Below are 18,403 nucleotides of genomic sequence, written 5' to 3' on the forward strand. Positions count from 1 at the left end.
AACTGGATCACCTCTGTGGGTTTATGTGTTACAGATGATCCCTGTCTCCCGTCTCTTGCCCAAACACAGGACAGACGAAGAAGATTCCTCCAAGATGTGCTGGATATCCAAGCTTTAGGCTACTGATCTCCAAGTGACAATCATTCAGATTCAGAAAGACTCATAACCCTCCAAAGGTGACACTTTTTTACATTGTCACTCCTGCTGTTTTGGGATTTTGGATGTCCATTTGCCAACAAAGGTGAATGTAAGTATAATTCGTATAATTTTTGCATCTTTCTTCCTATTCATCCCAGAAAATGAATAATTATTCTTTTATTATGTACATGTATTATTAAACTCAATTTTTAAATTTTCATTGACTTTTAAATGTATTTTATTTTTCATGAAGTTCATTTAAAAGTTGTGAACTTGAAATTAAATTAAGATTGATTTGGTTTGTAACCTTAATCATCCGACTGTCCCTCTGGAGACCATTGTAGGGGAACTTTTTGTTCACAGAGGCAGCTGACTTAATCAAATCAGTATGCCGTTTGATAGCAAAGACATGACAATTTGACTTATCACAAGACAATTCGTGACAGATGTCTCGTACAGGTATATCACAGGTCCCAATTACCTTCCTCGCATCATTTATTATTGATATTTAATTAGGTTACATTCGGAACAATGACTCAATAATTAATTAGAAAAGAAAATTGTTTTATGGTGAAGATGTCTCCTTTCTCTATATTAAAACATTATAGCGTGCAAAATGTGACAATTTTTATTGGCCACTCCAATCTTTCCGTGGATCGGATGTCTTTGGAAATGGACTGTCTTCCAGTCCAACGATCAATATTGTCTTCTGACATTTTTTTTTACATTCATGACATTTTTTGGAAACTTTTTTTTGCATTGTTGACGATAAGAGAGTCTGTGATAGCTGAATGTATCCAACTCTAACATGGTTATATTTTTGCTCCGCGGCACTGAAATGTGATAAATGTCAATTGACAATGGAGGGAAAAAAAGTATTGATGTTTGATTGCTGATTATTACAAACTAATTAAATATAACTACCACTTTTTTTACTGTCTTGTTTCAACAGCCATGAATTATCCAAAAGGTTCAAGTAATCAGCTTTACTGATCACCTTAAAAAGGACACCAATTTTCCACAAAAAAGAAAAAAAAATCTACAAGTAATATTTTCTTAGAGACAAACCAAATATTGAATCAAGTAGCATAACCTAAGTAAAAAATAAACAGCGCTATTCAACTTGAAAAGATCTGAATGTGGACACCAATATTGGAACTGGAGAAATTATGACATTTTTTTAGGCCTCTGTGCTACAGGCAATTTAATTAAGGGCCTGTTGAATAATTAATTTTTGCTAAGACAAGTGTTGTTTGTGAAGTGTCATACAGGTTGTAATGTTGGTTACAAGTAGTGTTGATCACTTGCTCTGGGGGTCCCATGGGTGTTATCTAAAAGGGTCATACAAATGCTGAACTGAATACTAAATCTCCTCATGGACTCTGCTGGACAATAAAGATGGTCGGCCTTTTATATCAAGGACACTAACTAATTGGACCGAAATAAGTACTGGGGGGAAAACGAAAAAAACAATTTAACCAGGGTTTTGTTGTGGGCAGTTATTAAATGCTTTGTTAAAAGAATTAGTATACTTGAATTAATTTCCTCTCTTTGTTAAATTTTGGAGTTATGAAAAATCTCCTTAAAACTGCATGCTTTGAAGGTTACATTGTTCATGAAATAAGAATTAAGACGTGCATCTAAGTAGGCTTTTTCCTTGTTGATTATTTTTGTCTCGCCTCGTAATTTCAAGATAATCTGTCTCCAGTTTGTCTGTGTATTAAGTTTGTCTCGGCAATGACCATATCGAAGTGCTTGCAATGCCCTCCCATCCCACCATCCAGCCTCCCCATCCATGGAGCAGTACGAGGAATCTGCTTCCTATATATCACTGTCTTTTTTCAAAGGATTAATCACACATGGTTATACCCATTTCACACTAAAAATAAACTTTTGGTTCAGTGATCTCCAGGAAAATTGAATGTGCCTGCTTGAAGATTCTTCTAATGTTCCCTTGGGTTGATACTGACCAGTTACTGGTACTGTACACAATATGCAGACCAGTTGCACAACTTTCTAGATATTTGTTAGACATTACACAAGTTGGGAATGAAAAAACTCATGAGTTCTTTGTTGTCTTAAAAAGCAAGTATGAAACATGTGTGACAAATTTATCTATCTCATACTGGTGTTTAGACAATTTGTGTTTGTTCCTTTGAAATATTAAGATTTTAATGATGATTTCCTGCCATTAAAGACAAGCGAAACAACTGCAGCCACGCGAACGCATCCACTAAATGCGCCACAGCACTTCTAAACTTTGACTGGTTTTAACCTCTTGAAAAGTCGCAAACTGATGCTGCCTTGTTTATGTTGGAGATAAATTGACAGTAAGGAACATCTTGTTCCCCTGTCAGCTGTGATGCCAGCTAGCCTAAATTTGGGGTGATTTTGGTTCCTTTCCAGAAAGTCGTCTGCTGTGCAACCATCCCCAGCTCTTCACAGAGATAGCCAGTCAGAAAAAATACACTGTGTCGTCTTCACAGGGCGGACGGAACCTACAGAACCTTGGGACATTTTGGCCGGTCCTTGAGAAAGAGACTTTGTTATGGTCGCTGGGATCAGATGATGAAACCTTTGGAGGTAAGGGATACATTTGTCATTTTCATTAACATTTTAAGAACTTGAAGTCATTGAAAAATGAGGATGTCATTCATTTTCATTTTTTTTTCTTTTAAAGAACAAAGCATAAGATAGTTTAATTTTACTTCTTAATGAACTGAAGACAATTTTAGTAGATTTTTATTTTTGTTTCATGTGTTTTAGTGAATAAATGACCAAATTACCTATTGTCAAATGACAAGATGATGGTTTATATCCAGTAATTTAATCACATTTAGGAGATTCCAACTCGCACATTAGGCAATTAGGCTAATTAGAGGAAAGGGAAGGAATTCTGCTCCGTACAAAATATGAAATTGTGATTTTTTTAAGAAAGATAAAAAAACCTGAGATCTGATCAAACAAAACAGATGTTGATGTATGACATTGGGGCTTCCTCCCATTGGAGGATGCTCAGGAGGAATGTTCTATTTATAGACCCCTACACTCTTCTTCATTCATAAAGGAACCAGCCACATCCTCCCAGGGCCTCTCTGAAGGGGGCTTCATTTTTATGAATGAAAATTGATAATTACCAAAATAATGTGTTTTGTCATTTAGATTGATCAATGCCATTAAATGGATTATTTTTTTAAAGAAAAATTCCTCATTAGCTATTCCTTGTCTTTTTTTAAAAATTAATTTAATATTGATAACATTTTTTTTCTCAAAATTTAACATTTTCAAAGTGGAAAAAAAATCATTGAATTTTAATGTTAACCGATATGCCTGATTAAAACTGCATATATTTTATTTGAATTGCTTTTTTTTTCACTTTCAAAAATTGAAATTGAATTTATGTATTTTTCTTTTAAAAATTATGAAGTTTTTAGAATTTAATATTTGATATTATCAATGTTTTTCCTTTAATTAAAAGCATAATTTTTTTTCTCTTTATTTTGAGACATAAATTGTGTATTAAGTTAACAGTAAAAAATTCACATTTATTGTCGCAATATAGCCAATAACCAATAGGTTCCAAAGTAAATTACAGTTGATCGCAATAGCCAACTAGGGGATCTCATATAACACATAGTCTGTGTTTTGTTTAGGATTATAACTTGTCATTTCTCCCCATCGGATGATATCTCTAACTGATGACACATTGAGTTATGTGACGTCTTCGAGATTTTTTGTCGTATCTTCCTAGATTGCCTCTGAAATGTAATTCCCTTACTCATTTCTACTGTCGTGTTAATGACATTTCCGAAAAGTGGGAAGAACCTTAAGATCTCAATATTGTCTTTATGTCACAAGACACATTGGAAGTTCTGAGGTTTTAATTTGTAGCTAATCCCAGGACAGTTTCAAATTTGTGACTCTATGGGGCTGACAGAATACGGGCGAGCCCTGGGGATATTAAATCCAGAATATGAAACTTTTAAATAACATTTAAAACACTCAAAAGAACCTCTTTGCTGTCACATAGATTAATCGCCTGCAGAAATCAATGCCTACAAATCATATTGGCCCATGTTGGCTCCCAGAAATATGACAGATCGGGAGAGAAGAGCTTTTTTGAGGACAATACAGTCGAGGGATTCTATTGAAACCAGTTGCCATCCTTGATGGAGAGAGAGGGTGGAAATCTATGTCCTGGTCACCGTACAAGCTGATGATTTAGCGCAAAATCAATGTCATTGAATAGCTTAATTCTGCGGCACTGGGGACATTGAATGGATTGGTATCGGACTCATTGGGGGACAAATAATTGTACTGTATGACAAATCTATCAGGGCACTTAGCGACAATAATCCTTCAAAAAATACTTCATTCAATGCTGAGTTTATTCTCAGATTGATTTACAGTGTGTATAAAGTGATTAATTCAGCTCTATTGATGTGGCTTAAGTCTCGAGTTGATCAAATTAAAATACAAACAAGAATAGATGAAGTGACATTTTTTAATTTCTGCTTGCTTATTGTTCCAAGTTAATTAAAAGTTTGGTTTTGAATAATTTCAAATTGGTTTTTGATTTAATCAAAAAACATAAATCAATTAACTATTCAAAAATTTAACTTTGATCTGAGATTTTATACCCAAAAACAAAATATAGAATTAAAAAAAAACAACCTTGCCTTGGATATTCAAAAAAACAAAATGTAAATGTAGAGAAATTTTATCCGTTCTAGTTGTTTCGTTACTGAAGCAGGAAGTGACAATATTGAAAACAGTTTCTGGATGGATCTGGGGGCCTATCTCTGTATGTAATTTCAGCCGTTCACTGGAGCTTTGATGTGGGAGATTTGTGTAGATCAACCTAAAGACAGGCTACCTAAGATAGTGATAACATTTGATCTGGTCCTTGGGTTATGTTACAGAATCTGGTGTGAATATTTCAGTGCCTGTTGTATAAATCAGCATAAAAAAATACACTCAAGATTGTTTGCTAGATAGAAAAATGTAGTCAAATCTAAGGGAGATAAACTCTGCTGCAGGGGAGATTATCAACAGTTTGCAACTGTGTAGCTTAGAAAAATGTTAGTACGACAAGATCATAAAAATTATGTGTTTCACAAGGATTGTCTTTCTCAGAGTACAAATCCAATTTTAAATCAAGTGGGAGGTTACAACCGATAGTTAAAACTTAAAAACAGTTTGGAAAAAGAAGGATAAAAACATTAAGGCGAACCCTGGAACCACATTCTTCAAGTTAAGATTATTAAATGACAAAGAACACATATACACGGAGAGAAGTGGGGTTCCCAATTTTGATTTAGCTGGAGTCTATTACCGTAGCAACGTGAGGGCAATTACCAGGTATCATCTTCACCTGAGACCTGTGCTGGGTTTCATTTTATCGTGTGTCCCGAACTTTTCAGTTTTATTGAAAACACAGAATCTCTGACGCATATTGCCATGCCAACAGATGATTTCAATAAAACACAATGATACATGTTTTTGATTCCATTTCAAGTTTGGCTGGAACATCGTCTCCCTGAGACAGAACTGGTGGTGTTCCACTAATTATTCAAAGATTTGAAACCCTGCAATTTGGGTGATTATGTTTAGTTTGGGGTCCTGATTGATTGTAAAGAAGGAAAGCTTTAGAGCCAAGTAAGAGACCTGTTCCCTGCCTATTGTGGGTCATTGTGCCAAAGAACATCCAACGGATACAGAGGAGAAAACATCAAAACCTCCATAAGAACCTCACTGCAGCACTCCTTAGACTGCTGTTCCTGTAAAGATTTCAATAGATATTATCCTGGTTGATGAAATTGGCTGAATATGAAAGAGCAAGAGGCAGAGACTAGATAGAATTAATGATGAAAATTAAACTGTCGTATAAAATTTTGTGTGATACCGCAGATGAAAAGACCCCCTTTTATTGGTAACACACGCCATCAAAAAAAAAAAGTTTGACTGAGCCACTGAAATTAAGTCTGATCATTAACCGGGACATTTTTTTCTTTACTTAAAAAAAAAAAAAGAATATTACTTGCACAAGCTGAACTCATTACATCCTTGAGTTTAGTTTCATTGCAGAGGTAATGTATTTCTGTTGTCAACTTGAGAATAAACCCTTAGGATGCGTAAACATGGTTTGTAAACCCTAGTTCACAGGGTACTTGGTAACTAAATCAAGTCGTAAAAAGAGAGATTATCTCAACAAATAACCTTGTGACCTTGGCAGTTGAACTAAGTCATCATTTTATATCTTTCGAAAAATTTCTTACATGAAATACACTGCTTCTTAATGGCCCGCATTTTTAAAATTTTTTATTACAAATCAACTTTTTAAAAAAAGTAATTTGGTCAGATATAAAATTCCTCCTCTTTCTAGAGAATGCAAGCTTACATTTGTTTTAACAATTTGCATTTATAACATACAGAGTAATTTTGCATAGATTGATAAAAAAATTTGCACTTTTTCTGTGGAATGGCATTTACTAAGTACTGTTTAGATAGGGTAACACTACAGTGTTCCTTGAATTCATATATTTAAATATATTTAAATATAACCTCATCTTAACTAGCTTGGTGATTTATAAATCTAAAATAGGCTGAATTTGTGTCCTGCAAATGAATTTCTACAGTATCTTGTCTGATGTTTGACAAATCTTTAACATACAATGCCTAAAATATCTTCAGAGATAGCAGTTTCTAGAGATTGCTCATTCTTGCCAAAGTCTAATTGAAATTGATTGTCACAAGAGATTCTTTTTTGGAAAACATCTCATTTATTTTCAATGAAAAAGTCTGGGAAAATAAGGAAAGTGTCATATCAATGATATCATTGTGCATTTCATTGCAACTTCTCATACGACACCAAATTCGTGGTAATTGGGTTCGCTTGTACAATATTGATGTATCATTGCGTGTTTAAGGACATCAGCGAGTTTTTATCGGACGTCCCTGATTGGTCATAAAAGAAGCCTCAAGTCAGAGGGAACTTCGTAGAGCTTCAATGATATACTGGAATTCAGCTCATTCCTAGGTCTCTATTGCCAAAATATAGGCCTATCCTTCTCATAAGGAAAAATTAGCCCAAAGCCTTTGACACATTTTCTGTCTTAGCCTGATAAATAATGCTGGTTTCTGATATATAAAACCGACCTGTGAGACAAGTTTTGGTGATATTGAATTGTGTATTTCTGACATATACTGGGTATAGTGGAAGTTTTGTCACATATTTGGTAGACCTCAGTCTTTAATATTACATATCAGGAGGCAAATTTCCCTCATGGATAGAAAATGACTGCATGCTACCATTGATTGTTAATAAATATGTCTTATTCTTTGATTGCTGGTGTGTTTGTAAGTATTGTCTTGCAAATACTAAGGAAGTATATTCAACATCCCCATATATTCTCTAACTGAAAAATATAAGCATTGTAAAAATAAAAAAGGGTTCTCAATTCAAAGAAATTAATACAATCCCATACTGATACTGTTACACACCCCCTTGTCCCTGTGTGCTGTATGAGTTAGTGCATCTGAGAGGGGGAGAGATAATTATGTGACTCCCATACATTAATATTGAATTAATGAGGTCTCATGCTTCACCCCCACAGCTGTTGGAGTTTCTGCCGAGGCAATACAAGATGGCTAACTTCTGTTTCCTCTGTAATGGGAGTTAATTAAGGATCGAGTCCCATAAAATATGACTTCCTGCAAATTAACCAAGAATGTCAGAGCTTATATGTGAAAAAAGAAAGAATGGTTGAATTGTTAAAAAACGGTATATAATTATTTCTTCTGGTATGCAAGGAGCTTCTAGCTGTCGCTTTCAACAATTAATTGATTACTGAAAAAATCTTAATGAAATGGAATTCATAATTAGTGGAATATTCAGGGTATTATCCTAAATAGGCCCCCTCATTCCTGGGAATTCTTCACAGGACCACTGCCTGCAAGTATTTTCTTCGAATCGCAACTGTCACTCCTAATCTTCCAAAATTCCTCCAAATAAACCCTGCAAAGTTTCAATCACAGAAATTCAGCGGTGAAGCTTGTAGCTAAATTATGGAGGCAAGTTAAGCTAAAGCTAGCGACATTATAGGGGGCCAAATTTGGCTCTCATCACAAATGAAAGAATGAACATGCCAACTGGAAAAGAAAAAAATCTCTTTGTCAAGTTTTAACTATTTCTTAGAATAATGAGGCTAGAAACAGCCTGAGACGACTTCATGCCTTCATTTTACACTTGGATTTTAAATTTAAGTTGACACTGATTAAAATGCAGGGCCAATAACCGGTAATTTCTATTCTCTTTGAATTGATATTAAGATGCTGATACTCAAACGAAAGAGATATAAATTTCAACAAGGTTGCAAACTTAACAGGGGCATTTTAGTTATTGTCAACCTGCATTGCTATTTAAAGAGAAATCTTCAAATAAGACATGCTGTTGAGGCCATATTCTATGATTATACCATTGAAGAAAAAATGTCCACATATTGGGAAATGACAACAGAAAAATTGAAGTTATTTGATCTGGTTTAAATTGCCAACAGCTTTGTCTCATCAATAGTTAATGTCATGCCTTCTGCATGCCAATTTGATTGCTTTAAGCCTGCCTAAATCATTGCCATAATTTATTCCAAACCCATCAATTCCATTGGACTAGGAGGCTTCATTCAACTTTCTTTTAGAGATTTTTGAAAGTATTAACAAAACGTGCTGGAATATGAGATCAAGATGTGTGAAGATCTGAAACTTTAAAAAAAATATAATAAAACACACAAGGAAAAAAAATCATATTCATAGATCCTAGATAAAACATAAGAGTTTGAGTGGAAATTGCATCAGGAGGAACACAATTGGTTTCTTTTCATCATTTGATAACCTGAAACTCTTAATTGAATCACTCCACCACACAAAACCAAAGACATTTTTGCAAGTGATTCCCAATACTCCACTAGCAGAAAACAGCGAACATGTGTTTTATCAATTTTGAAGAGCGGGGTGATTTCTGTGATGGCACAAGTCAATTCGTTAATCACTTCCCTTAAGTGCCCGCCTTCTATCCGGCTTTTGCTCAAATGCTGTGCAACAATTGTCTTTCAATAATGGCCCGAGAAGATGTGATGTTTCTCATTGGACCGAAAGAAATGTGCACTATTGAACATGAGTTAAGACTACGGACTCCAGACTTTGAAGATTCTTTTCCTCTATATCTTTTCTTTTCAAATGTGTTGAATCTACTATAATTTTTTTATTATTCAAATAATTTATTTTTAAAAGACTAGAAGCTGTGGGACGTTTTCTTCTGTGTGCCCTGCTATAACTTGTACCAATGACTGTTCGCGGAGTTGACAATGTAGAATTTAGAGGTGATGGTGTATATTACTTTCACCACAGAAATCAAAAACCGTGTCGAACAGTAACCATGGATACCAGCAGTTTATCTGCCACCTCTCTGGATCTGTCCAAATCCAGGAAATTTTTGTCAGTTTCATCTCTGTTAGATTTGTCTCAAAATGACAAACCCAAGTCTGTGGGCAGTGTGTCTGAGATTTCTAGTGCTCCCTCGAGTGGGGCTCTGGACCTATCCAAAACTGACCAGTATCGACACATGTTGAACTTCATCAATAATAAGTCACCAATTACTCGGCTTTGTTTTCAGGCAATCCGCTGCACTTTTCCCAATTGTACCTGCGAGTGTTTTTCACCTGGTAAACTTCTTCTTCGTTCCTGTGATGGCTGCAAACATGGATGGGTAGCTCATGGTAAGCCCCTTATTTATCATTTTAAAAAATATAAGATCAAAGAAAATTAGATTCATCTACTGGTTGTTCTATCATATACCTCTTCAATGATAACATGTTTGTAAAGTCAGTTTGTTCAAAATTTTCTTAATCAAATAAATGTTTTTAATTTTAATACTAGCTTCCCCATTACGAATTTTTTTCACATTTTCTGAATGAGAGGAAGATTAGCCAGTGATATGTATCATTTTGAGTTTGGTTGAAGTGAATATCATACTTTTTAATCTATTTTACTTTCATAGATATACACGAAGAAATTAAATTCAAATGTTCATGTTGATTATATGATATTTAGCTGTGAGTACTTAGCTGATTGTTTCCCTTAGAAAATATTTTGCAAATTGATTCTGCAGAATTACAGTGTATTAACATAAATTAAATAACACATTTTATGAAATCAATTTAAGCCATTTTATCTTAACATAAGCTTTCTATTGCTTGGCAATTTTTTTTTCAAAGATTAAGAGTAAAATTAAATAGATAAAAAAAAGGAAGTAAAAATTTTCAATTTCACGCCTTTTTGTATATATTTTTCTTTGTAGGATATCAAATTACAATATTTTATCTATTTATAACTAACAATTTAACAAGGCAAGTTCAGAGGAAAAAGCATTGCCCTGTATACATCTATAATATGTACTAAATGTATAGATATTGTAAAGATGCTGATTATGGCATTTACTTTTATAAATCTTAACATTCAATAAGATTTTGTTATGACATTTAATGTCAGTTGAGAATCTGTTATAGTAACAGCATAGGGTTATGGGGTATCTTGAATCTGTTTGTATTGGATTAGGAATGATCCTACGTGGCTTTAATCAGGTTGGTGACAAGGCCATGCATAATTGATGATTTTTACTGTAATTTAAGATTTGTGTGACATATAATTCTAAGGAATTGATTTTCACAAGTGTTTGAAGAAGGAAATCGTCAAATCTGGACATCTGTGAGATTTAGATTGTGCTATTCGATTAGCAAATGCTGATAATGGTAATTCCATTTCAGATTTACCTGATCTAATTGCATTCACATTTTTCAAAACACATCAGAATCTCCTTGTAATTGAAAGAAAGAGCTAAGATAGCTGTTGGGACGAATGACAAGTTTTCATGAAAAAAAATCAGATATGATAAATTAATGGTTTTAATGTAATTTATGCAAGGATAGATGTCTGAATCTTGGATTGAATTGACCGATTTTAAGCTGACTACTGATTTTAATATGGAAAAGAAGCAGAGTACCAGACAGTGTGTGTTTGTCAAACCATGGGCTTCGGTGCCTGACAAAGGAACATCGGGCCCTCAGTAACGAGATGTCTGCTTTGCCAGTTATGCTAATAAAGTTGTGCAGATTAAGAGGAATATACATCAACTTTTCAATAAGTAAAACAGTAGATGTCTGCAAGCATTAAGTGATCCGTTTATGACAATTTAGCCGTGGTCCAGTGTGAGTTGGAGAGTAACTCGGGCTAATTAGATTAACCAATCAGAGTTAGATGATACACAGTCATCAAAGAATCCCCCGTCACTATTGGTGTCTGTCATGCAAAAAATAAAAAATTATCACAAAATTGGACCAGTCTCCTCTGTAATTAGAGTAAAGGAGGGGAACGTCTCCCGCCTGAAGTGATCGAGAGTACGCGTTTTATGGGAAGGTCCCTCTATGTTATTTTAAAGTGGAAAGAAGTCAAGGGTTAAATGAGTATCAACATACAAGATTTGGGGAAGTGGTAAAACGAGATCATTGGTATTGTCAAAGGCAAGGCTATTATACAATGGCTACAATCTTTTCGTTGAAAGAGGAAAATTTATCTTCAGTTTGGAATGTATTTAAAGAATACTCCATCAAATTCTGGCGTGCGTGAAGTATTAGTAGCTAGTAGACAGAAATTTCTTTGCCTTATTCAGTAAAATACACATTTTTGTGAACATACTGAGTCTATTGCATATTATGAACATATTTTATTGTATAGACATATATAAGATACAAATGGTTCGGACACAAGTTCTGACAACTAACTAAGTCTTTACCATTAAATAAAAAAATTTATACAAAACTTACAACTTTTGGGTTCCTTTGTTCAGGGACTTTAAATTTCTATATAAATTAAATCATTAATTTTATTTTATATGGGGAAAATGTTTAACATCCATTTAAGAGAAAGAAAATGAAATCTGATTTGAAATTAATTTCACAAGTGTAAATAATTGTTTTAATTGTATTTTGTTCCTTTTTTTATTTTTCTTTCTAGGAGTTTTTTTTTTTTAACTTATAAGATACTTCATGGTTGTTGAATTTAATTGCTTAATTTTTTTTAGTCTTGTCCGAGATCCTCCCTCACCCCTACAACCACTATACCCCCACCCACTCGGCTAAATTTATGACCTTTGTACAAGTAAAAATCGGTGACACAAGCTCAGAGGTAACTGACAGACAGTCTATCTATTAATTAGTAACAATCAATTAGTAAAGTGTACTCAGTTACTTACATAATGAGAATGAGTAAACAATTAACAGTAGTTAACAGCTCTTGTAACTGTTAATTGACACAATATTGGATAGCTGCATTTTCATCTTATGATCTGAATGGCACAGATATATATTAAAACCTATCCTCTTGTTTCTTATAGTAATACGCAAATGTCTGCAAAAGAAATGAAAAACATCAAGGCTTAATTGAACTTTATCCTTATATGGTAAAAATATCATTGGGTTTAAGGAGACTGTTTATCTCCTTGTCAGTACTCTTAATTGTTATGATTGGTAATATTTCTTTGTTGAAAGCTTACACTTGTAAATTATATTGATGAATTTCCTTGATATTATTCAAACAGACTACCGATACTTTAAATTGCCCATAATGTTGCTAATAAACTCATTTACACGCATATACGGTAAGCAAACTTCAAGAAAGGTGGCCTAGTGCATTTATTTTTAGATAAAAAGTGACTACATATTATGATAAATGTTTCAATTTCTTTCAAAAGTTAATCTAGATATACATGTATACAGAAGATACTTGCATCCATCTGCATTTTCATATCAAGCTAAGTATCACTATCAGTGTTACTCTGAAAATATTTAGGAGACAATGTTTGACTACAACCTGTGCACATGAGCTTCAGTTTTAGAAAAAGCGACATTAATTTGAATATATCAGTATACTCTGTATTACAGAGTAAAAAATATGTGAAGCAATCAAGTAGAGATTTAGAATAATTGAATAAAAAAAAAGATTTAGGGGAATCTCCCCTCAATCTGGTGATTTCAGTTTGAAAACTAGCAGAATTTTTCATGAATTGGGATAGGTCAAAGCTATAATGTTTGTAAGTGTAGTAGATGTATATCAAAAATATAATACAATTGTGATTTAACAACTTACTGGTACTTCAACTGATTGGAGAATGTTGAATACTTGCTAGAAAATATTCCTTCTATTAAGATACAAAGAATACTTGAATGATATTTAATGTAAAAGGTGGGTGGGAGGGAATTCTTAGGGACTTTATTTTAAGGATTCAAGTTGTTGTAACTTTTGCTCTCAGTATTGACCAATCTAAATAAAATTAAATCTTTGATCCACTCCGACTAGATCGCTATGTGGCGATCCAGTTGGAGTGATCGAATCAAAGATCTAATTTTAAATTAGATTGTTATTGACTGGGTTTTTTTCAACACATCTGAGAAAGTTTCACTCTACTGAAACATTGCTAAATTAATGCCTTCACTCTACTGAAACATTACTAAAAAATAAAGGATTTACAGTTTCACCATTGCGAAGTTTGCAGGCCAGTAAACAGAGAGAGAGAGATGTATATTTGACTAAAATTGTGACCATCAGCTGATCTGTTAGTACTTTGATTCTGATTTGTTAAAAAAAAAAAAAAAAAAAAAAAACCAAACCCCCACCATTTTGATATCATAAATTTTTTTATTTTGCAATTGCTGAAAAAACATGTACATTTATATAAATTTAAATTGACTAAGAATTGATGTGTATCAATTGCATTTCCTTGTGGAAGATAGCTTAAATTGTCATAATTTTCTAACAAGGGTCATGAACATGGGAGGATTATTATTGGTAGAGAATATGTGCATGGGTATCGGCGGATTATTGAGTGGATCTTGTAAGTTAGCATGATGAATCTTCACAGGCCTGTCAGACTCGTGATAAGAGACAAATTTGAAATTGTCATAAAATCATCCAACAGGGCTCTCATATGACAGTAGATAATGTCATTCCAGGGAATGGTCACCCCCAGCAAAAATCAATCCAAAGGGAAAAGTAATGGCCCAGGACAAACTAGAAAAACAGCTCACCCTATCTGAAGTGATGAGATCGGGTTTTGTTTTACCAAAACAGACCAAGAAACCCTATACATCATTTCCTCCCCTCATCTCCATCACGGGGTGATAAGAAAGGAAGGGGTCACAAAATTCCAGTGACATTGGGTGTTTGCTTGCTGTGTATCTGTTAATCAGTTGTCCCGCAGTCAGTCTGCCAAGAACAGGGACATCACAGGAACTCAGCAACTGACACAAAAAACCTTATCAAATGAAATTGGAGGTTTCGGAGGGGATCTGAGTTTCATTTTACTTCTTTACGTTTGTCAATTTAATTTGATACAGATTTGATTTACAAGTTGCTTCATAATTAAAGTACATTGAGCATGCAGACATTTCTCCTTTTTTTAAGCACAATCTTGAGCAACATGCCTGTTACAATCACGCTTGTATCGGTAAACCGAGATAGTGCTTTTGTTATTTTAAATTAAAATATCTAACTATTGCAAATTATGTGCATTCTTTCTGTCCAAGTTATTGTCTCAAATCCTCCTTGCTACATTTCATTATTTTATGTTTGGTCACTTCAAGTTCCCAATTTTTTTTTCTTTTGTTTGAACAAGTTTTGCTAGAATGTGTTTCAACCATCATACTTCTTCATTGGCAGATTACAGCTTTTTAGTGTCTTATCAATTAAATAAAAGTCCCCTTTTCATTGATTGTTTTATGTTCATTGGGACGAAACAACCATGAAGGGCTGGGGGACAATCTTAATTTGCTTTGTCATAAACAAGGCACAAACGTAATTCTTATAGATTTTTCTCATTTGTTTGCCTTATTAAGAGATGGGACACTGAAAAAGTCACTGTAGAATGAAATTAGAAAGCCCAATGAAGAATTATTGCCAAGTTTTTCATTTCACCCTGTGACAATTTGACGTCACTTGACAAAAAGCATTTCTGAGTCCTAGCGGTGTCTCTGAGGCTGTTTATTTAATTTTCCTAGTTCAATAACACCAATTTTCACAAACAGAATGGGGGTCTTGAAAATTGTCTGTCAACATGATTTAACTTTCTAACTTAATTTTTAAACAGTCTTGAAATTGTGGATGCTTGAACATGTCACAGGATAACACTGAAGGCAGAGTAATTTTTGTTCCCATGAAGGTTTTCCAGGCATCTGGTTTGCAGCAGCATTTGGAGAGATGGCCCGCTGGGATAATGACCTTGTCCTCTCATGGGTTACACTAAACGGAGACATAAAAAGTTTGTCAAAGTCTCTTTTGTGGTGAGAAAGTGGGTTTTGAATTATTATCATATGGCCTTTTTTATTTTTGATTTGCCTTGTGAGAAATGTCTGACAAAAAACACATGCAGATTATATAAAATTTTGGTGACAAAGGAATTAATATCCCCAACCTTCCCTCAAGATTTTGGTTTTGAGTCTTTTCCCCCACTTCTAAATTTACGACTTTTTCCTGGTCATCGAAAGGACAAGCTATCAGGAAGGGTCAAAATGGCAAAATCTTGATTTAAACCAGAGATCCCAAAAAACTTAGCTAGAATCAACAGGAAACTAAATAATGTCTGCATTAGGGTCCTTTCAAGAGGTTTAGTGACAAAGATCAAATGACCAAGTCATTAGACAGAAACAGTGAGGGATAAGGGGATACAACTGTTTAGATCCCAGCAGGGGATATTTTAACATGTTGATGTTAATGCAAAAAACCAGCTGAGATATTTTGTCAACTGGTGCAACTGGTTCACTCTAAGAGACAAGGCAGTGACTAATGACCTGTGGCTTTTTCTCAGAGGAAGTACTGCAACATGGGTCCAATATAACGGACTCCACATGGATACTTGGTCCCAACAAAAGAACAAAAATCATTTTCTCAGAGAGAGAGAGAGAGAGAGAGAGAGAGAGAGAGAGCATATAGTTATTTAAGATGTTTTTGAATTTTTATTTGATAGAAATGAATTTAATATCTTTAATTATCTGACAGGGCCTACACATAATTATTTTTTTTATTACTTATGCAAACACTACATGATGACATTACGCAAAAAGGTTTTCTCGAATATTCCTTGATCACCTGAAGTGGCACTCATTGAGTGGAACTAGAAGCTGTTAATCAGAAGCTGATCATAATAATTAACACCCCGATAAACCCTGTGAATCAGCAGGAGAGGGGTGCCAGCCATATCAAAGTTAGGCTTGTCAATGTGTATGTATAATATACCTGTGTACTTGGTGCACCTAATGTGTATACATTTGACCGTTGATGTGTATGTGTAAACAAAAGTGGGAGAGCAGTGACAGTAATCCACAGAATAAACAATGTCACTGCTATGTTTGTTCCTTCATGCTGGGAAAAACACTTTTTGGCAGGTCCCTCCTTAGATATTTTTTTCTCCCTCAAGCAAGTATCAAAAAAGATGTTTGTGTCAGAAACCACATGCTTGATTCAGATAAAATTATACAGTCCCATAACCAACGATGCTGTGTCGCATGAATCAAGTCGTTCTTTGTTTCAGGGCGGTTAACAGTTTGAGCAGAGATTCAAAATGTTTAGATATTTGAAATCATTTCAACTTTGTGTGACATAGCTGTCAACCCAGGGCATAAAAAATGTAATTTTTCATTTTCTAGCCTTTGTTATAAACACTTTGCCCAGTCTAGATAAAAAGATCTATCATATTTTACAATAAATTTTGGTTGTAAATTTTTTTTATATAGAAGATTTCTAGAATTACAGTATCAGTTAAAATTCTTAAATTTTCAAAAATGAGATGCAAAGAAATATTCTAAGATGTATCATATGACCTTCATGCACATAAACCATAAATATTATATAAAGAGGCTTTTTAACTGCCATATCTGTCACCATTTTGGAGTAACTTTGAAACTGGATATGGGTGTCAAAGACTTGCCTCCCTGTTTCCCAGCCTGCTGATGAGAACCACATGGCCCTGTAGATAGAACCCCTTCTTTCAGTGGAAATCTAGACTTATTTGACCAGAGATTACTAGATAAGGGGACCTGGGGGTGACACTGTCAAGGCTTGGGAGCCCCTCACAGTGGGGGACAGTGGGTTTCCTTTTGGCTCCTGAATCTGTCTTCAGTCACTCTCTCTCCAGCTGCTGAGCAGACTAAGGCCATATGTTTGTGTTCACTTAGACACTGGGTTTCTGTTTTCTAAGGAGACATTTTGTAAGTATATTACTCTTTTGTCGAATATTTTGGCGGTTAGAATTTTGTATAGATGGAAGTATTGTTAATGGTGTAAAATTGTGTTAAACTTGATTAGGCATATATGTAGCTGTTTTCCTTAAACTTATTAATTTTATTTGAGACTCCTTTAAACTTTAGGTATTGAAAATTAATCTTAATTCCTTTGAATTTTATTCCTTGTGAAAATTCAAAGAGCTTTATCTTAAGGTTGAGTATTGTATCTTTGATCAAGATTCACATATATGGCTCCTGATATTATTCTGATAGTTGGTCATTTGATGCCTCCCTCTGAGATTTTGGTTGTCAAATCTCTGTCACATCGGTCTATGTGCAGTACTTTGGGGACCCGTGGACAGGAAACTGTATGCTACATATTTAACAAATTGTCGCGGTGGTCGATATTTTAATCCTTCAGCTCTGTCCCTGTGCCTAGAACCTGTCAATAGACATGGCACACAGTTGACATACATGTGACAACTGTGATTGCCAAGGGTCTAAATCTGAGAAATACCACAGACAATTGGAATTAAACCAAGGACATCCAAAGCAGCCTTTTTATGGCAGGCAATAGTTATCCTCCTACATCTTTTATCTCATTCTCCTGTATTGTATTAAAATTCAAGAAGGGGGTTGGTTGGTGCAGTATGAATTCGTAGTATTCTAATCCAGAATATTGAGGACTTCCTAGTTTAAAGATCATTGAAATGGGGAAGCTAGAAAATAGATGATGGTGTATTTATACTAAAGAGCATTGTTGTAGTGGACTTATTGGTGCATCTGTCATTTTCAATCACGCAAATGAAAATTGATGATGACAAATGCCTAAGGAACAAGAAAACGTTTTTACAGATTTTAATGTATAAAGATGTACACATTAAACAATTTTGCATTTGTGTCTTCATATTGTCAAACACTTAAAAATTGGAATTGTCATT

At 34.3% G+C, this 18,403-nt stretch overlaps 1 protein-coding gene across 6 annotated transcripts in view; it reads left to right on the forward strand.

Moving 5' to 3' along the window:
* The window catches only part of LOC105333915 (zinc finger protein basonuclin-2), a 39,824-nt gene that overhangs the window by 5,751 nt on the left and 15,670 nt on the right, over positions 1 to 18,403 (forward strand). For 2 of the 6 annotated variants that reach the window (XM_066086907.1, XM_066086908.1), the window contains exons 2-4: positions 35 to 247; positions 2,545 to 2,721; positions 9,809 to 9,911. In XM_066086907.1, the coding sequence (XP_065942979.1) occupies positions 2,704 to 2,721; positions 9,809 to 9,911 (121 nt within the window). In that variant the 5' untranslated portion in view covers positions 35 to 247; positions 2,545 to 2,703. Of the gene's footprint in view, positions 1 to 34; positions 248 to 2,544; positions 2,722 to 9,095; positions 9,912 to 17,282; positions 17,448 to 18,403 lie in introns of those variants that run through there. The other 4 variants (XM_011437134.4, XM_066086906.1, XM_011437137.4 and 1 more) reach the window with 4 other exon arrangements.

The sequence above is a fragment of the Magallana gigas genome, chromosome 6 (assembly GCF_963853765.1).
Source record: "Magallana gigas chromosome 6, xbMagGiga1.1, whole genome shotgun sequence".
Taxonomy (NCBI): domain Eukaryota; kingdom Metazoa; phylum Mollusca; class Bivalvia; order Ostreida; family Ostreidae; genus Magallana; species Magallana gigas.